At 47.5% G+C, this 21,334-nt stretch overlaps 2 protein-coding genes across 7 annotated transcripts in view; both read right to left on the bottom strand.

Annotated features, from left to right (window-relative positions):
• The window catches only part of LOC142466818 (uncharacterized), a 122,449-nt gene extending 117,395 nt beyond the window's left edge, over positions 1–5,054 (bottom strand). For all 6 annotated transcript variants that reach the window (XR_012788234.1, XR_012788232.1, XR_012788233.1 and 3 more), the window contains exon 1: positions 4,989–5,054. The gene's annotated coding sequence lies outside the window, so the exon portion shown is untranslated. The remainder of the gene's footprint in view (positions 1–4,988) is intronic.
• A 7,001-nt stretch (positions 5,055–12,055) lies between these two features.
• Positions 12,056–21,334, bottom strand: part of LOC142466370 (uncharacterized) — an 80,155-nt gene continuing 70,876 nt past the window's right edge. The window contains exon 4 of the mRNA XM_075571226.1: positions 12,056–14,012. Within this exon, the coding sequence (XP_075427341.1) occupies positions 12,391–14,012 (1,622 nt within the window). The 3' untranslated portion in view covers positions 12,056–12,390. The remainder of the gene's footprint in view (positions 14,013–21,334) is intronic.

Genomic DNA, 21,334 nt, shown 5'->3' with positions numbered 1-21,334 from the left:
GGTGAGGGGGTTTGGGGGGGGAGAGCGAGGTGAGGGGGTTTGGGGGGGGGGGGGGGGAGAGCGAGGTGAGGGGGTTTGGGGGGGGGGGGAGAGTGAGGGGATTGGGGTGGGAGAGCAAGGTGAGGGGGTTGGGGGGGATAAGCCTAGTAAGAGTAGAGAGTATATCTTCTTATTCTATAACAAGAATCTAAGAAATCCAGAGCAACATCCAATGTGACAAAAATACACAGTGAAATATATCTCTTGAAAAAAGGTCATCTAGTTAACCCTTTGGCTAAAGCGTATAAGCCTGCGAGCCACTTATTATTCTATCCCTGACACCAGAAAAGGGTACTTAGACATTTTAGCACCAGATACAGTGTGAAAGTATATTTTATTAAAGGATTATATTTAATAGGTATATATGCTGTATGCACAACAGAAAGACCTAACACTGCCCACCTAAATAGGTATAGGTGGAAGTTATATAGTGAGGACGGTGCATATAGGGAGAGACAGAGGCACATATGCAAACAAACCAGGTGAAATCAGAATCACCCAAAAAGAACCCTATTTGCTGCACTCAGTCCAGAGGTATAATCACATAGCAGTCAAATACTTATATAGTTGGCAATAGGATACACATGATCTAAAGCAGGGGTGCACAGCATACGGCCCGCGGGTCGCAAGCGGCCCGCCGGGGCAAAACGTGCGGCCCGCGACAGCCCCCCTTCTTCCCCCCTCCTCTCCCTCCCTTCCTCCCTGGTAAACCCTTGCATGCTGTCTAGGAGCGCGCATCAGCAAACGCGTGCGCTTCCTGTAATCCCCCTAACCCCCCTTCCCGGCTCCAGCAGGGGAACGCGCACCACCAGTCCCGCGACCCGGAAGTTCCCTGGTAAAACCCTCTAGGAGCGCACCAGCAAACGCGTGCGCTTCCTCTTATCCCCCTAACCCCCCTTCCCGGCTCCAGCAGGGGAATGCACTCCACCAGTCCCGCGACCCGGAACTTCAGGGTCTGTTAGTAGAGCGCGCTTCCCCCTGCTTCACCTGCCATCGCCGCCATCCACCACCTCCTCTCCTCCTTTTGTCACCGTCGGCGGCAACAGAGTCTGCTACCGCCGCCAACATCATCTGGTAGGCATGGAGGATGCTGACTTGGGGGGGGGGATGCTGACTTGGGGGTGGGGGGGATGCTGACTTGGGGGGTGGGGGGATGCTGCCTTGGGGTGGGGGATGCTAACTTGGGGTGGGGGATGCTGACTTGGGGGTGGGGGATGCTGACTTGGGGGGGGGATGCTGCCTTGGGGTGGGGGATGCTGACTTGGGGGGGGGGGTGCTGACTTGGGGGGGGGGATGCTGACTTGGGGTGGGGGGGGATGCTGACTTGGGGTGGGGGGGGATGCTGACTTGGGGTGGGCGGGGATGCTGTCTTGGGGGTGGGGGATGCTGCCTTGGGGTGGGGGATGCTGACTTGGGGTGGGGGATGCTGACTTGGGGTGGGGGATGCTGACTTGGGGTGGGGGGGGGGATGCTGACTTGGGGTGGGGGATGCTGACTTGGGGGGGGATGCTGCCTTGGGGTGGGGGATGCTGATTTGGGGTGGGGGAGGGATGCTGACTTGGGGTGGGGATGCTGTCTTGGGGGTGGGGGATGCTGTCTTGGGGTGGGGGATGCTGATTTGGGGTGGGGGGGGATGCTGTCTTGGGGGTGGGGGATGCTGTCTTGGGGGTGGGGGATGCTGTCTTGGGGGTGGGGGATGCTGTCTTGGGGTGGGGGATGCTGTCTTGGGGGTGGGGGATGCTGTCTTGGGGGTGGGGGATGCTGCCTTGGGGTGGGGGGGATGCTGACTTGGGGTGGGGGGGGATGCTGACTTGGGGTGGGGGGGATGCTGCCTTGGGGTGGGGGGGATGCTGACTTGGGGCGGGGGGGATGCTGACTTGGGGCGGGGGGGATGCTGACTTGGGGCGGGGGGGATGCTGACTTGGGGTGGGGGATGCTGTCTTGGGGGTGGGGGATGCTGCCTTGGGGTGGGGGATGCTGACTTGGGGTGGGGGATGCTGACTTGGGGTGGGGGATGCTGACTTGGGGTGGGGGGGGATGCTGACTTGGGGTGGGGGGGGATGCTGACTTGGGGTGGGGATGCTGTCTTGGGGTGGGGATGCTGACTTGGGGGGTGGGGATGCTGACTTGGGGGGGGGATGCTGCCTTGGGGGGGGGATGCTGCCTTGGGGGGGGGATGCTGCCTTGGGGTGGGGGATGCTGCCTTGGGGTGGGGGATGCTGCCTTGGGGCGGGGGATGCTGCCTTGGGAGCAGGGGGGGAGAGTGATGTGAGGTGCAGGGGGGGAGAGTGATGTGAGGTGCAGGGGGGGAGAGTGATGTGAGGTGCAGGGGGGGAGAGTGGTGTGAGGTGCAGGGGGAGAGAGTGATGGGAGGTGCAGGGGGGGAGAGAGTGATGGGAGGTGCAGGGGGGGAGAGTGATGGGAGGTGCAGGGAGGGGAGAGTGATGGGAGGTGCAGGGAGGGGAGAGTGATGGGAGGTGCAGGGAGGGGAGAGTGATGGGAGGTGCAGGGGGGAGAGTGATGGGAGGTGCAGGCAGGGGAGAGTGATGGGAGGTGCAGGCAGGGGAGAGTGATGGGAGGTGCAGGCAGGGGAGAGTGATGGGAGGTGCAGGGAGGGGAGAGTGATGGGAGGTGCAGGGAGGGGAGAGTGATGGGAGGTGCAGGGGGGGGAGAGTGATGGGAGGTGCAGGGGGGGAGAGTGATGGGAGGTGCAGGGGGGGAGAGTGATGGGAGGTGCAGGGGGGGGAGAGTGATGGGAGGTGCAGGGGGGGGAGAGTGATGGGAGGTGCAGGGGGGGGAGAGTGATGGGAGGTGCAGGGGGGGAGGGTGATGGGAGGTGCAGGGGGGGAGAGTGATGGGAGGTGCAGGGGGGGGGAGAGTGATGGGAGGTGCAGGGGGGGAGAGTGATGGGAGGTGCAGGGGGGGAGAGTGATGGGAGGTGCAGGGGGGGAGAGTGATGGGAGGTGCAGGGGGGAGAGTGATGGGAGGTGCAGGGGGGGAGAGTGATGGGAGGTGCAGGGGGGGAGAGTGATGGGAGGTGCAGGGGGGGAGAGTGATGGGAGGTGCAGGGGGGGGAGAGTGATGGGAGGTGCAGGGGGGGGAGTGATGGGAGGTGCAGGGGGTGGAGAGTGATGGGAGGTGCAGGGGGGGGGGAGAGTGATGGGAGGTGCAGGGGGGGGAGGGTGATGGGAGGTGCAGGGGGGAGAGGGTGATGGGAGGTGCAGGGGGGGAGAGTGATGGGAGGTGCAGGGGGGGAGAGTGATGGGAAGTGCAGGGGGGGAGAGTGATGGGAGGTGCAGGGGGGGAGAGTGATGGGAGGTGCAGGGGGGGAGAGTGATGGGAGGTGCAGGGGGGGAGAGTGATGGGAGGTGCAGGGGGGGAGAGTGATGGGAGGTGCAGGGGGGGAGAGTGATGGGAGGTGCAGGGGGGGGAGAGTGATGGGAGGTGCAGGGGGGAGAGTGATGGGAGGTGCAGGGGGGGAGAGTGATGGGAGGTGCAGGGGGGGAGAGTGATGGGAGGTGCAGGGGGGGGAGAGTGATGGGAGGTGCAGGATGATGATGAGAGGTGCTGGAGGAGAGACGATGATGATGATGATGACGATTTTACCCGTGCGGCCCAATTTTTTTTTCCCTTGGAGCAGTTCGGCCCTCCGCACTTTACGAGTTGTGCAGGCCTGATCTAAAGTAACCGCTCCAAACACTGTAGGAGGACGGGTACCAATAAAAGCCAAAATAATAAAATGTTATTTAATATTGAAACTTCGACGCAAAAACACACAGTTCAAATAAAAACCACTATTGAGAACAATTCCCCGGTGTCACATTAGTAGTGTAATGGATGCTGATAAATAGTAAACCACCATGTATCCCAGTATGGAGGATAAATATAGGTGTATATGTAGCAATCCCAAAATCAAGCATGCACAATAACAGCCTGTTATCATGACAGGTCATGAATGGGGTATACTACATGGAACGGGATAAATAAACCCACTGGTAACTCTGGCATATATGATGCATACCGAGCAAATAAATAAATAAAGGCAGACCCCGGTAGGACTCGCAGCAAGGACTCCTGCTGTGTTACTCCGATGGGCCATTATGTCTACAACTGACCATCTCGGATTCACCACGCGGGGTAACGCGGGATGTACCGGGTAAATGTTCGAATAACGGCCGCTGCATCTGTATGTCTTTATTTATATAGCGTTTATATAGCGCCATTAATGTACATAGCGCTTCACAGCCCCTCCAATGTGCCACAACCTGCTCATCAGCTTCAGCCTCAATACCACTACCATTTCCAGTACGGGTCAACCAACACTGAAACCCAGATAAATCTACATCCCAGCTACCTGTCACAACCAGAGTACCAGTGTCACCCTGAGTTTCTGTCTCCATCTGGTTACCTTTATCTTTGCTACATCAAATTGACAAAACATATATGGTAATAAGTAAGGAAGGGTTCACAGTTTTAGTGTAAGGACCTGCGTTAATTTGGTTTACCTTGACGTGGTATGCAGGCTTACGACGCTTTGGCCAAAGGGTTTAACTAAATAACCAAGTAATTACTATTATTATTATTGAAGTATTTAAACTTTATAGTAATTACCATATATGTTTTGTCAATTTGATGTAGCATTGGGTACCTCCGTCTTTTCTTGTATACATTTGCCACCACGCTCAGTAGCACTCATTTTGGCATAAATCTATTTTCATGATGTGGTGGGTGTAGGAGTTTGAGCTCTCTGGGAATGTGTATGTGTTTACCTTTATCTTTACCAGCATGGGTCAAGCAACTCCACCAAGACAATGAACCTGAATCCCAATGATATGATCGTTTCTAGCATTTACGCACAGCACACCCCTGGCATCAACAGTGGGTCACTGATACCTTATAAGCCAACAAATGCAATTAATAAAAGGGTGGGTGTCCTACACATACTGTACCTCTCAGCATTGACGTGGCGGCTGTGCTCTGTTGTGTTTTGGTCTCAGATTCACTTTCCCGAAAGTGGAGACAATGACTACATCCAGGTCACAGCTCTGTGTCCTACTGCGCATGCTCACACTAAGGGGATCATGGGAGTTGTAGTTTTTAGACTTCAAAATGGATCACGTGTCACATACTGTGTAGAATAGAAACAAGACAGTAACATTTCCCAGGCACTGTGCTAGGGGAAGATAGTTGCTGCTGCATGTAGATGTGTATACTCCTCCAGTTCATCACTATGTATACCTGTTCTCTCTGTGTCTCACAGAGGGCTGGGGCAGCACAGGCTGCTGGTTTTGTCTTTGAAATGCAGATTGTCCTGATGGTATCATTTAGTTAATAACAAGAGCCCCCCTGCTCCCTCACACAGAGCCCCCCTGCTCCCTCACACAGAGCCCCCCCCCCCTGCTCCCTCACACAGAGCCCCTCTGCTCCCTCACACAGAGCCCCCCTGCTCCCTCACACAGAGCCCCCCCTGCTCCCTCACACAGAGCCCCCCCTCCTCCCTCACACAGAGCCCCCCCTCTCCCTCACACAGAGCCCCCACCCCTGCTCCCTCACACAGAGCCCCAACCTGGTCCCTCACACAGAGTCCCCCCTCTGCTCCCTTACACAGCCCACCCTGCTCCCTCACACAGAGCCCCTCTACTCCCTCACACAGAGCCCACCCTGCTCCCTCAGACAGAGCCACCTGCTCCCTCACACAAAGCCCCCCGGGGGTCTGACACTGAGCAGAGCTGCAAAGTGCTTCATCAGAACCCTGACCCTGCATTCTGCCTGCCCCAAATAACACACACCATGTGCAATAACATCGGGAAGAAAAAGCAATTATGATTGGTGTCTTTTTTTTTTTTTTACGGTTCTTAATCATTAAATGTGTCATTAAATATTAAAAAGCTTCTGTTGCAAATTCAATATACTTCTGTTTCCGCTTCCAGACACAAGTCTGCCTACAGATCTCATTACTGATCTAACCAAAGCCTACTCTGACCACACCATCTGTTCTGACCGAAAGACTGACATGTATCTATAGGAATAGTTGTGCAGGTGTAAACCTGTTGCCCCCTCCCCAATCTTACATAGGGTCCATCTTGGGGAAAGCTACTCTGGTTATTTGTCTGAGTGTGGTGCAAATTTGCTGGTAACAGGGGGCCCTGAGTCTCCCGCGTGGTGTTATAGGGCAGGGGTCGTCATGTGATGTGATGGGGGGGAGGGAGAGGGTGTAAAATATATTTATGGCTCTTTGAACATTTCTAAATCGTTGTGCTACTCATATTTGGCTCTTTTGGACTAAGAGTTTGATGACCCCTGTTATAGGGGAATGACAAGCTTCTGGGGTCTTGCCCGAATAGTACTCACAGGTGCAGCACCTCCATCTTTTGCAGCCCCCAGGTGTATGGGGAGAAGTCTCTGCAGGAGAATCTCGTTACCTTCTTCCCAATAGACTTCACTCTCAGGACAGAAGTATGGTAAAATACAGGTCTTTATTAGGTCTCTCTGTATTCAGGACAGCAGTTATCAGCTTGTAGTGCTTCCACCCTAAGGATGTCCCTGGACCTCACTCCCAGCCACTGGCCACCAGGAGCTCCAGTGTGTCCGCAACCGGAAGTGACATCATGGAGATCAATCTCAAGTCTCACAATGCACCCAGACTCACTGGTGCCTGTGAGAGACGGGGAAGGACCCCACAGCACCATCTACTCTGGAGGACACACCCACACACACAGTATCTTATTTTTGGGGACAACAATCCATATCGTACAAATATTATATTCTACCGTCGCTTCATCGACGATTTGATTCTGATTTGGAGAGGTAGCAATATGGAATTGGTTTTGTTTATTGACTACCTTAACAAAAATATATACAATCTAAAATTCACATTTGAATCAAACAGACACCGTATTAATTACCTAGATGTCTGTTTTTATGTCGATATGGATGGTAATGTTCAAACTGACCTCTACCGTAAGATTAATTCTCGCAATTCCTTTCTCCAGGCTAGGAGTGCACACCCGATTGCATTAATTAAGGGAAAACCTAAGGCACAATTTCTACGTCTACGCAGGATCTGTTCGACTGAACAAGCCTTTATTGATAGATCTGTTGAACTTCAAACCAGATTTCTGTCAAGAGGCTATAGTAAGTCTAACATAGACTCTGCTTATGTGAATGCTCTACAAACGGACCGAAATGTCTTGCTAAAACCTAATGTGAAAACTAAGGATGGATACACAAGGGACTCCACACCCTTGTTTATATCCACATTTAGTAGACAATCTAGACAAATTCGCAACATTATTCTGAAACATTGTAATGTACTAAAAATGATAAACAACTTAAGACATATGTTGACATACCACCAAAATGTGTCTTTAGAAGGGCTAAGACCCTTGGACATTATTTATCACCAAGCTTATTACAGTCCAATAGTAAGATTAATGTTGCTTCTAAGATTAAAGGCTTTAAGAAATGTGGAAATTTGAACATTTGCAGATATGCAGCTCCACTTAAGAGTCTAAAAAATGTCTATACTAGAGAGAATCTGCGGATCCAATCATTGATCACTTGTAATTCCAACTACGTAGTGTACATGTTGAAATGCGGCTGCGGCAGTAAATATATAGGGAGGACGATACGTCCTCTAAAGCAGAGGATATCGGAACATCTGAGATCCATCAAACAGAAGGATGAAAAATATCCTGTCTCCAGACATTTCTCTGCGTGTCCCTCTGGCAGGATTGATAATTTTACCTTTTCTGCCCTTGAGTTTATCAAGGCACCTGTCAAAGGTGGCAATAGGGAGAATATACTAAACCGCAGAGAGATGTTCTGGATACATTCTTTGGGTTCTATGGCTCCGCGAGGAATGAACACGGACTGGGAACTCAAACATTTTTTGTCCCAGTGATTATGGTGTTCATTCCTCGCTGAGTGTACTATATATTATATATTGTTATTTCTATTCCTGATTGCACATATCTCTCCTATTGGTGATATGTTTGCTGAATATTTGCTACCTTTATAGTATCAAGTCCTATATCTCTATGTCTTAGAGACTTTACTCATTGAATATGATTATTTTCATGGAAAGTAATATATGACCGTTTATGGCTAATATATATATGCAATGTACAGTCGATTATCGGTCGGATAAGAATCAGTCTCTATGTCAGTCATACAGATAGGCTTTTTTGGTAATATAGTCAGTAATATAATATATAATACACTTTAACCAAGTTTTTATTCATTATATGTTTCTCTGACAACCACTTTATTATCCCATGTTACTTTTATTTTTTTAAGTAATAATGGTTTGTATGGCATATAGGTACACCTATTCAGCATATCATGTTTATATTGTATTTCTTTTGTATATTTTTTTTGTATTTTTTGATATTTTTATTTAGTTCTTTATATACATATATTATATTTTTGGTTATAGATAAGATTGTTATGCCTGTATTATATACACATCTGTTACCATGGTTTCTATGGTAACGGAGGATTGCTGGGTTTATGTATGTGTAAGATACTGAGTGTGTTGTGTGTCCTCCAGAGTAGATGGCGCTGTGGGGTCCTTGCCCGTCTCTCACAGGCACCAGTGAGTCTGGGTGCATTGTGAGACTTGAGATTGATCTCCATGATGTCACTTCCGGTTGCGGACACACTGGAGACACATTTTAGTGATGTTCCCTGTATTGATGTGTTCTCCAGGCTGGATGGCGCTGTGCGCCTTGTTGGTTAGTCTCCTGGGCCTTTGGCTAGCCAGGGAGTCTCGCGAGATGTACGGTGAGTTGCGCTGATGTCACCAAGACCGGAGGATGCAGTTAATTTAGGTAATCAACTTTTAGGTATATAAGTGTGTATGTGTTGTAATTGGGGTATACTCTTTGACAAAGGGCTTTGCCCGAAACGCGTCAGAGTGGGTGGTTGGTTCTTTTTTATGGTGTCTCCCCTTGTTGACCATTAAAGGAGTTTTTTAACCTATGGTGTGCTGGTTCCTGCTGTTTGTCCCTGGGCTGTGCTCCACATTCCTCCCTGGAGGCTACTCTCTTATAAAGTGAAAGTAAGACGTTTAGCTGTAATAGGAGTCAAACTGCCTGTATACTATATGGTACATGGGCAGGTGATCCTAGTTAAACAGACCCTCTGTCTTAGTTGTCAGCGCTACATGTGTATGTTTTAATAAGAGTTAAAATAGCAGTCTCCAAATCAGCTGAGCCACTATGTGAAACCGCGTCAGACTCCTCTCTGTGATGACTCAGGGGATTCCTTCCCCTCCTTGTCCCTCTCTCCCATCTCCTGTCACCCCCTCTGCTCCATCCCACTCCTCTCCCTTGCCTTCTACCTCTTTCCCATTGCCGCAGCGCGTACCCTACAGTTCTCGCATACCCACGTGGTCCCTGAGCCCCTGCTATGATGCTCCCCGCTCCCTCTCTCCCGCGGTGCCCGCAATACCTTCCCCAGCTGTTTCCTCCACTTCTTCCAGAGTGGCATTCGCGGCGCGGCGCTCCGCGCGCCTGGTTGTGCGGCCGGTGCGTGCACCCTCAACTCACGGAGGGCGCGCGCACACGCTCCTCTGGGCGCCGTGACCCATCTGCTCCCTCCTCTCGGTCCCTGCAGACCGTCTCCTTGGTGCAGCTGGTGCGTGCGTCTCCTCTGCCAACGGAGGGCGCGCGCGCCTCTCCTCTGGGCTCTGTTCCCCTGCTGCTTCCTCTCCTCGCGGGCCGTCTCTGTGCTACAGCCTGTGCGCGTGCATTCTCACCTTACAGAGGGCGCGCGCACACGCTCCCCTTATCCTGGCTGTCATGTCTCTGCCTCCCAAACCCTGCAGGCCATTCCCCTTACTGCCCCTTCTGTCTCCTCCTCTTCTCTCCCTGACCTATCCCTATTGTCTCCCACTTATCTCTCTACTCCTCCCCTTTCCTATTGGTGTTCCCTCCTTTATTACCCGTCTGTCCACCTCTTCCTCGCTCTGCATAGTTCCTGTTTTCCTGTGTGTACCTGACCTATGCTGTGCTCCCTCTGTGTCCCTGCTGTTTCCTTCTCCTGTGTTATCTTGGATTTCCCTGGCTTTTGACCCCCTGCTTGTCCTGGATTACTCTGCTCTCTGGTACCCCTCTGAACCTTGCTACGTACTCTACTTCGTTGACCTCTGGCTTCCTAGGACCTGGCTTGTACTCTGATGATTCTACTCTCTGGACTCCTGGACATTGGCACACGGACACGACTATTCTCACGGACACCCCCAAGCGTTGCAATTATAAATAACTCTCTTCCAACAGGCCCAGCAACGCTATACCACACTCCGGGCTTGCTCCCACTGCTGTGGGTGTGTGTTGTCATACCGTTCCCACCTCAGTACTGGGGTCCTGCCATGTCTGCGGGCATACAAGCGTGACACTCTCATAGCCAGTAAAATAGTACATTAGAGCTGCGCTGCATAGGGAGATCGTGCCCAGAGGCGCGCTGTGAAAATCTCACATGAATGACACATTGACGATTCAAGCTGCAGATCCAGGGATAGAGGAAACTCTGAGAGATAACGTCTAAAGATACCAATCAGGATTCCCATGCTCACACCGGGCCATCTCCATCCTACATACTTGTGTATATTATTACACACTTGGACTGATCGGTAGATAGTGTGTATATTTAAACCTCTTTCTCCTTCCCATCCATTTCATTTTCATATATTTGACTCTGCGCTCCCTAACTTTTCTTCACCCACGTCTGAGGATCCTGGAAAGATCCTATTGGGTTTGAGCAGTGGACATTGGACTTTATTACACCGCACTAGACTATATGTGCATGTAAGGGTAACACATCACAGCAATATTACCCATAATTATCCTTGGTCTAGAGAGAGCAAATTAGTTTTTTCCTCCACACCCATTTACCCACCTGGGGTAGATTTTTGTCTCTACCATAGTCGGTATCAATCTTCCAATTTTACCTATTTCCACGAAGTCTGGTTTTTCTCCCAGAGATACATGGGCATGTGTACCCACAAGTTTGTGCCAGACTGAGTATACTTAACCCCACACTGGGATTGACATAGGAATGTACCCACCAAAAGGATATTCCTCTCTCCTTTCCACTATATCAGCTGCTTAGGAAGCTATTATCCTTAGATAGCACCCTTACAGTATAGAGCAAGCGTGATCAGTTTTTTGTTCTCATCCACATCTGCCTGGTAACACAAAGCTCACTTTCTCGCCAAAAAAGAACTAGCCGCAAATCAAAACCCAGAGGTAAACACGGGGCTACCGGTCCTGTGCCCCTCCCTCCCACAGTCCCATGCCCCCCTCAGCTAAATGCTTTTCATTCTGGGTTAGTTACCAATACAAAATAAAGTTGGGTGTGTGTCTCCTGGACCCTGACCATAGATTAGCCTAGCAATGTGCTTGTGGGAAGTTAACGCCAGCGCATGTGTGACAGGAATCTCTGCCTTAGAGGTGTGCAAGTGTAACCATCAGTGGGAAAGGTCCCTGTGTGAGGTGGAACCACTTGTTACATCATTACTGCAAAGGGATATGTCATTAATAATGGGACACTTAACCCCCTCAGGTGCATTTTCATTTCAACGTGTAACCTGTGAAATAGATGGTCAGCCCTGGCTGCTCTCTAGAGCTATTAAAGGAACATGACACAGTATGTAAAGGTGGCTGCATTAATGTCCCTCACTGAGGACATTAGTCTGTGTCCCTGTCCCCCACCTCAGTAATCACAGGACATTTGGTCGCGGCCGTTTCGCCGCGACTCATCCCACCTCTGGCCACTTCGCCACTAAAGTAAGTGCCTAAACTCCCTACCCTAAAACACCAATATCCTAAGAACCCCCCCAAAGGCCCACAACTTAAGCCCTTACCCTAAACCCCTTAAATTAACACCATACCCAAAATGGTAATAAAACTTACATTAGAAGCGATTGGTGGCGGAGGGTCCATCTGCGCCTAATGCCGACGGCCAATTGGTCACGGCGAAACTATTCCAATTCACAACTAAGTGAGGCTACAGACAGCTTCAGCATAATGGGCAACGCACATTTTATTAGAACCAACAGCATGGAAATATAAATCATTATTAAGAACAAAATTTTTCTTTAATTAAAACTACAATAAAAATGATACAAATAACCTGCATTTAAAAAGTTACAACTTTTTTATACTTTTAAAATGCTTTTTTTATGCACCATAAACGAAAGTCACTTTTCATTGTGATTTTGCATAACACAGATACACGTGTGCCCTTATATGTGAGCGTCTTAGTCGCTAGTTATCCCTAAAAATGCCTGGCTTTAGAGTAAAGTCTCTCCCCTGTGCGTCCTCTTGTGTGTTCAGGCTGGATAACCGACTAAATCCCTTCCTTCATTCCCCACATACATACGGTCTCGTCCCTGTGTGTCCCCTCGTGTGTCCTCAGGTTGGATAGCAGACTAAATCCCTTCCCACATTCCCCACATACATGCGGTCTCTCCCCTGTGTGTCTCCTCGTGTGTGTGTTAAGGTGGGATAACTGACTAAATCCTTTCCCACATTCCCCACATACATGCGGTCTCTCCCCTGTGTGTGTCCTCTTGTGTGTGTCCAGGCTGGATAACCGACTAAATCCCTTCCCACATTCCCCACATACATGCGGTCTCTCCCCTGTGTGTGTTCTCTTGTGTGTGTTCAGACTGGATGACTGAGTAAATTCCTTCCCACATTCCCCACATACATGCGGTCTCTCTCCTGTGTGTGTTCTCTTGTGTCTGTTAAGGTGGGATGACTGACTAAATCCCTTCCCACATTCTCCACATACATGCGGTCTCTCCCCTGTGTGTTTTCTCTTGTGTGTGTTCAGGCTGGATGACACACTAAATCCCTTCCCACATTCCCCACATACATGCGGTCTCTCCCCTGTGTGTGTCCTCTTGTGTTTGTCCAGGCTGGATAAGTCACTAAATCCATTCCCACATTCTCCACATACATGCGGTCTCTCCCCTGTGTGTATTCTCGTGTGTGTATTAAGGTTGTATAACTGACTAAATCCCTTCCCACATTCCCCACATACATGCGGTCTCTCCCCTGTGTGTGTCATAATGTGTGTGTTCAGGCTGGATAACTGACTAAATCCCGTCCCACATTCCCCACATACATGCGGTCTCTCCCCTGTGTGTGTTCTCTTGTGTGTATTAAGGTTGGATAACCGACTAAATCCCTTCCCACATTCCCCACATACATGCGGTCTCTCCCCTGTGTGTGTCCTCTTGTGTGTGTACAGGCTGGATAACTGACTAAATCCCTTCCCACATTCCCCACATACATGCGGTCTCTCCCCTGTATGTGTCCTCTTGTGTCTGATCAGGCTGGATAAGTCACTAAATCCCTTCCCACATTCCCCACATACATGCGGTCTCTCCCCTGTGTGTGTCCTCTTGTGTGTGCTCAGGCTGGATAAGTAACTATATTTCTTCCCACATTCACCACATACATACGGTCTCTCCCCTATGTGTGTTCTCTTGTGTGTGTTAAGGTTGGATAACTGACTAAATCCCTTCCCACATTCCCCACATACATGCGGTCTCTCCCCTGTGTGTGTCCTCATGTGTGTGTTCAGGCTGGATAAGTCACTAAATCCTGTCCCACATTCCACACATACATGCGGTCTCTCCCTGGTCTGTGCTCTCTTCTGTAGATTCTGGTCTGAAAACCAAGTCAGACTCTTCCCACTTACTCCAAGATCTTTTCCTGTGGCAGCTGCTAATATATATATTTTGGAATTAGAAGCAGTTAAATTGTTTATTAATTGCATTGACTGGTTGAAAGATGCATTTTCTGTCATATTTATTGGAATGTTGCAAGATTTTTCTGTCTTCATCTTTTCCATATTCTCATTTGGGTGTTTGAACTTCAGATGTTTGAGGAGGTAATCCTGACTGTTAAAAGCAATCTTGCAGTGTTGGCATGGGTGGGTTATTGGTGCTTGTCTTTGTACTAGACCAGACAAAAAAAAGTTACTGTTACACAAACTGTCTTACAAAGGTCATGCAGGAGAGGTAAGTTGGCATATCCCAAAGTTCAGGATGAAAGTAAACTGTAGATGTACATTGTAAAAATTAAGGGTTTAGCACAAAATGTGCAGCATTAGGGCCGGGAGAATAGATGTAGTGGATCATACATTCAAAGTGGATCATAATATTTAACAATTTAAAAGGAAATCTCACTAGCTGCAAAACACCAATTAAAGTGGCAGAAATCTTTTCAAATCCTTTGATAGTAAGTAAGTAGATAGTTTCAGTTGTGAAGGTATAATTAAAAAATGTTTGTACAATGAATAGAATACGTCTCATTAGAAGCTCACATATCAGTCACCAGGTGATCCCGTTAACGCACCATGTACCATGTCTCTAATAGTTATAAGATGACCCAATTTACTGCAAAATTTCTATTGTTAAATCAGGAACCAAATGCCTAATTATTGTATTTGGCATCACAGATGTTATTCAGACTTAATTAAGCTATACCAATATTATCCAGTGAATTCCAGAACTGTGTTAATTTTTTTACTACAATGGTTTAGAGGTGTTTTTTTTAGGGAACAAGGTGTCTGTACTTGTGTTACTGATTCTCCCCATACAAACATAGCATTTTATTAAACACAATGATATGTATGTAAGTATGTATATAAAGGATATTGGGCACTAGTCTAGAAGGGGGGTGGAAGTAGGTGCTGTGGGTAATGGCGGTAGTTTCCCCGGGGAGGGTGGTGGACGTGGTGGTGAGAGGGGTTAACCCCTTAATCACCTTAGCGACTAGAATGGCAATGCTTTACTGGACACTATCGGGGTCAACAGGGTTAGCTAATGTTTTCTTTTAATAAAGTATTAACCCCTTTGGTGCCTCTGGTATACCTTGGTAACCACAGGCATGAAACGGGTTAATGTTATTTTGACCATAGGTTTCTGTAATAATAGACATTACAGAAGCCTATGACAGAAATATTAACCCAATGTGGTATGTAACACATTATTAACGGTCGCGTTAATTCCCATATCGCGAGATTGGTCCAAATATCACACCCAGTAAATTATTACTACAATCTTGATATATACCACATTAAAATTGCAGTAATAACACCCGTTAGTTTATTATTTCCCGGGTGTGATATTATCTCCACTTTAACAGAATTGTATGTATCCGAGCCGTAGTGTTTTGTTTATGCCTGTGGGACAAACCAAGAACTAACCATGCTTTATTAGCCACTAAGGGGGCAAAGGGGAGTAGTTAGTGTAGTGTAATGTTTATATTATCCCCTGTGTGGTCAGCTAATCATGGAAACCGATGGACTACTAAGGGGTTAATATATACTGTAATGTATTTTAATAACTATTTTATCATCTATTCCAGGCCTGCACAACTCCAGTCCTCGAGGGCCGCAAACAGGCCAGGTTTTCAGGATATCCCTACTTCAGCACAGCTGGCTCAATTAGTGTCTCAGTATTCTATTCCATTGTTCTTGTATAGCAATGCTATTTTTACATGTCAGTCAGTGTCTTTACTCACTGAGCTGCTCCTTCCTCACTCTTATTTTGCCTATGTATATAATGGGCAGTATATTGTCCATTATATACATAGGAAAGACAGGGCTAACGCCAGCCTGGAGTAGGTGATAAAATATTCACGGTATTTCTGCTGTTCATCCCGTTCCAATAAATATCTAACCTTGATATATGGCACTTTTAATTGAAAATATGTTATTGTGCCTGTCTTTTTTATCAGATCCAGTGATTTTAACGGATCCAATAAAACGTGCTTTATTTTTGGCGCTGCAACGCTGATTCATTGAACGATAAAACTAAGGCACTTTTTTATGGGAGGTAATACGGCATTTTTGGTTACCGCAGCTTGATGTATCCGGTCCTTTGACTCAATTCAGGTTTAGTGATATTAAGTTCTAGTTGATCCGTAATGGTGTATGCAGATCTATCAATATTTGCAATTTAACATCAGTAATAAAACAACAGAGATGTAAAAACCACACAACACACATATTCCTGATTACCTGGTGCTGGCGCGTTACTTTTCCACAATTTACCCCACTTGATACCAAGCTCTTTCCCATATTCATCTCCCTACCAGACCAGGAGCTCTGTGTGTGGGGGGAGGTCTGTGCAGGTTCTGTAGTAGATTTTCCTGTGGTTCTGCAACGCCACAAGGTTCTGTTCTTCCTCGTTTCTCGCACAATTTACAAACCTAAAATTGGGACAGTTAGTGAGGTCTCAAAGTAATGTCTATTTTATAAAGGAAGAGCTGAAAAAAGATACAAGATGTTAATAATGTGACTTGTCTTTTCTTTCTTCTCTACAGTTTTTGAGGTGAACAGAAGTTAATAGAGAGCAATGTATATACAATGTACCCACAGTTTGAAAGGAATGGGAGCCACAGGCCACACCAGTGACTACTTTCTTATTACTTAAAAAAAAAAAAAAAAAAAAACTGTTTTAATGAAAAAATCCCCTAAACATGACTAGATGACACAAGTGCCACAAAAGGTGAGTTTTCTTCCGGTGGAACTAAACAGAACGTGGGGTTGATGTAACAAGATGTTGTAGCAGGAATGTGTTCCATTAGCAACCTGAGCGTATAACATGCCCTGGACTGATTTGGAAACTGGACTATAGAAAAAGTCTTGAGCCACAGTCTAATGAGGTAACAATGTCGGTTTGGGCTTGAATAAGAAAACTAAAAAAGTGTAACCAGGCCCTGTAAGAAAAGTGTAACATTATGCTCAAGTGCAGGGTCATGAACATATATGATCAAATACAGAAATGCTGTTTAAAGCTTAAAAGGAGTCAGTATGAAAAGTTATCATGCCAAGCACACCTCTGAGGAAGTCAGGCATGGCCTTGATGTCTCTGATTTAGAGAAGGAGGGCATCATACTATTAAAGCAGGAGAATAAAAAGGTGAGAGCGCACATGAAGTCTTACATCCATCCTTTTTCCTATTGTCTCCTCAGTCCTATTTGTCTGAACATTGTTTGAACAGGCCGTGTATGTCTACATACGAGCAGCAATGGTGCTGAACAAGGCTGTGAGGAGAAGACAGGAGTGAGGGGAGAGGTGCAAAGAGCTGCTGTGATCACATGCTCATTGCCATTTACTTGAGTAGCTGTTAAAGTGCAATTGAGGCTATTGCACTTCTTTAGTGAATCTAGTGTTTGGTAAACAGAGGAGGCAAAGTGGATAAGGAAAAATAACCCCCCGCAGATCAGTACCTGGGAGGCAAATAAAGGGAGTGGGAGGAAGGGGACACAGAACACAAACAGCAATAGAAACACAGTAAGAGAAACCATGTGTGACTGGTAACTCTTTGTGATGGTGAGTGGGTAAACCAGGTTCAATAATAAAGGTTACGCCCACTTGGTTACCCCTGATCCGTGTGTTGGGGTCCTAGAGTGTCAGCTCTTGGACCTGACTGTCGTATATGCATTACTGTGGCTATGTATAAATTATGCGACAATAAAGAATTTTTGTGAGAGGTTGGGGGGGAGAGCGAGGTGAGGGGGTTGGGGGGAGAGCGAGGTGAGGGGGTTGGGGGGGGGAGCGAGGTGAGGGGGTTGGGGGGGAGAGCGAGGTGAGGGGGTTGGGGGGGAGAGCGAGGTGAGGGGGTTGGGGGGGGAGAGCGAGGTGAGGGGGTTGGGGGGGGAGAGCGAGGTGAGGGGGTTGGGGGGGGAGAGCGAGGTGAGGGGGTTGGGGGGGGAGAGCGAGGTGAGGGGGTTGGGGGGGGAGAGCAAGGTGAGGGGGTTGGGGGAGCGAGGTGAGGGGGTTGGTGGGGGAGCGAGGTGAGGGGGTTGGTGGGGGAGAGCGAGGTGAGGGGGTTGGGGGGATAAAGCTACAAGGTTTTTATTTGTGTGCAAAATGTAAAGTCAGGTTTCTATAGTGTGGAAGGGATAAGGCTAGTAAGAGTAGAGAGTATATCTTTTTATTCTATAACAAGAATCAAAGAAGTCCAGAGCAACATCCAATGTGACAAAAATACACAGTGAAATATATCTCTTGAAAAAAGGTCATCTAGTTAACCCTTTGGCTAAAGCGTATAACCCTGCGAGCCACTTATTATTCTATCCCTGACACGAGAAAAGGGTACTTAGACATTTTAGCACAAGATACAGTGTGAAAGTATATTTTATTAAAGGATTATATTTAATAGGTATATATGCTGTATGCACAACAGAAAGACCGAACACCGCTCACCTAAATAGGTATAGGTAGAAGTTATATAGTGAGGCGGTGCATATAGGGAGAGACAGAGACACATATGCAAACAAACCAGGTGAAATCAGAATCACCCAAAAAGAACCCTATTTGCTGCACTCAGTCCAGAGGTATAATCACATAACAGTCAAATACTTATATAGTTGGCAATAGGATACGTATGATCTAAAGTAACCGCTCCAAACACTGTAGGAGGACGGGTACCAATAAAAGCCAAAATAATAAAATGTTATTTAATATTGAAACTTCGACGCAAAAACACACACACAGTTCAAATAAAAAACACTATTAGGAACAATTAATTCCCCAGTGTCACATTAGTAGTGTAAACCACCATGTATCCCAGTATGGAGGATAAATATAGGTGTACAGTATATGTAGCAATCCCAAAATCAAGCATGCAAAATAACAGCCTGTTATCATAACAGGTCATGAATGGGGTATATTACATGGAACGGGATAAATAAACCCACTGGTAACTCTGGCATATATGATGCATAACGAGCAAATAAAATAGTAAATAATATAATATTGATACTGTTCCTGAAACCACACATATAGGTAATAGTGAATGTATATCACATAGAAAATACTTAGACCTCAAGCTTGCTAAAATGATGGTTAGAGATCAAAAGGTCACGGCTCACATCAGTATCTAAACAGAAAACCAGCATAATCTCAGGTGCTATAAGCCTAAGGACCTCAATATCCCATTGCATGGAATAGCAATACAGGGAACTGTAAAAAGTGCTCCTCAAAGGATATCTGTAACACTTATAGTGTAATGCGTAGTCTGGAGTCACAATAATAATTGCCTGTATTGGGATAGTTATTGGAATATGTGTGTGGTGTAGTGGTAGCTGGTAAAGATGCTAGCGTTAGTATTGTAGCAAAATTAAGCCAGCATACCACCGGTTCACGAGATGCTTGATTCCACTACTTCCTCCTCCAGCTGTTTCGCGCGGCGGTACGTGCTTTCTCAAGGGAGAAAACAGCGTGAAACAGCTGTGGGGTGTGACATCATCACGCTGACGTCCAGGAGGAAGTAGTGGAATCAAGCAGCTTGTGAACAGGTGGTATGCCGGCTTAATTTTGCATGCTTGATTTTGGAATTGCTACATATACTCCTATATTTATCCTCCATACTGGGATACATGGTGGTTTACTATTTATCAGCACCCATTACACTACTCATGTGACACTGGGGAATAGTGTTTTTTATTTGAACTGTGTGTGTTTTTGAGTCGAAGTTTGAATATTAAATAACATGTTATTATTTTGGCTTTTATTGGTACCCGTCCTCCTACAGTGTTTGGAGCGGTTACTTTAGATCATGTGTATCATATTGCCAACTATATAAGTATTTGACTGTTATGTGATTATAGCTCTATACTGAGTGCAGCAAATACGGTTCTTTTTGGGTGATTCCGATTTCACCTGGTTTGTTTGCGTATAATATGCTGTAACCTGTATATGAACTGTGGGATTTCCAAGTCCTGGGTTCCGAGAGACTAGATGGCCACAAGGCTTGGTGCCACTGCGTCTGGTCGAGTCCCAGACCTGAAAGCCTCAGGGATGCCAAGGTGTTAGAACAGACGGGGTACTGGAGTTACACTCAAGTACCTACATCCTGGTATAACAAAGGGCTATCCGGCAACCATTTGCCCAGCCCCAGACTAAGGAGCCTGGCACAACGGGGGTTTCAATATGCTAAGAAGCAGAGGTCCAAGGTTGGCCCATGCCCCTTAGCAAAATTGAAAACGGTACCCACCAGGCTTCAGAGTACCGGCAAATCGGTGATATGCTGGCAGAGAAATCCCCACGCTCTGATTGGCTGTAGTGTTTTGTGAATGGGAATCCATAACCCATAAGAAGCTTTGCAGCCAATCAGTAAAGCAGATTCTAAGCGCCAAACCATCAGCGGCAAATTCAAGATCCCAAAAAGATGCTCTGTAAGAAATAGACGCGAGCTGGCTTCAGAAATTTCAATGCAAGATATTTTCTAAGTCCCGCTTTTCAGGGGCCAAGTTCTGAAAATGGAATGTAGTGGTCGGGGCTGGAATTGCATGCCGAATTGAGTTCCAAGACTTTTGTGAGTTCCTCCCGGTCATTGGAAAGGACTCGTACAGACTTCATTTTGTAGCCATTTAGACTAGAAAAGCTTAGTTCGTTAGCCCAGATCCCCAGTAAGTGTGTTATCTAATGTTTATTGTAATCCATTGTGTGTATGTCTTTTCCTGGAATAAATTACAATTTATTTTACCTCCTTGTTTTGCTCAATCATATGATCCCGGTATAAAAGGTGTAAATTACCTGGTCTACCGTGACAGGCATATTATTTACTGGTGGCAGAAGTGGGATAGATTGAGCCTATATTATAAAATCCTGCAGGGTCCTATAACTTAGAGGGAAACTCAAAGATTGCGAGCTCCCAAAACAAGCGGTAACGTACACACGTTTTACAAGACACGGAAAACACAGGTTCTCTCTGCCACTTAACGACAATCGGGCGAACAGGGACAGACGGTCAGGTTGGTACCGGTCATGAGACCACCCCAGGATTGTTGCCCGATGTGAGAGTTACAGCTTGCCGACGGACAGTCGGTCGTCAAAGACATTACTGGTGGAGGACTTAGAGTCTCACAAAGCACGTATTGCTTCACTGGAGGGGGACATACCCTCAGCTGCAGTTGCACTGGTCACTCCTCAGCCAGGGGTGCAGGAGGTTATTCCAGCTCCGGTGGTGGAGGAAGGACATGGGGAAAGCGGGTGCCAGCATGGAACTTGCTGGGGGACCGGTTCGAGAAGATGCAGCCGTGGTAGCCCCAGTAGCTAATGGATTTGCCGCACTCCTTGCCTCATGGGGAGAGGGGGCGACCCTGGACGAAAGGGTCCAGCTGCTTGCAGCCGCACAAGAGACATCAGACCCGCACTCCCACCTTGATAACGGGAAGCAAGCCGCCCCCCGAGTGGACCACCATTGCTTTGGGAAATTCGTGGATGGCACAGATAAAATTGACGGGTTTGAGGAACTTCAAAG

This window comes from Ascaphus truei, chromosome 15, assembly GCF_040206685.1.
Source record: "Ascaphus truei isolate aAscTru1 chromosome 15, aAscTru1.hap1, whole genome shotgun sequence".
In the NCBI taxonomy this organism is placed as follows: Eukaryota; Metazoa; Chordata; class Amphibia; order Anura; family Ascaphidae; genus Ascaphus; species Ascaphus truei.
Note: the sequence above shows the minus strand (reverse complement) of the source record. Positions and strands in the feature narration are given on the sequence as shown.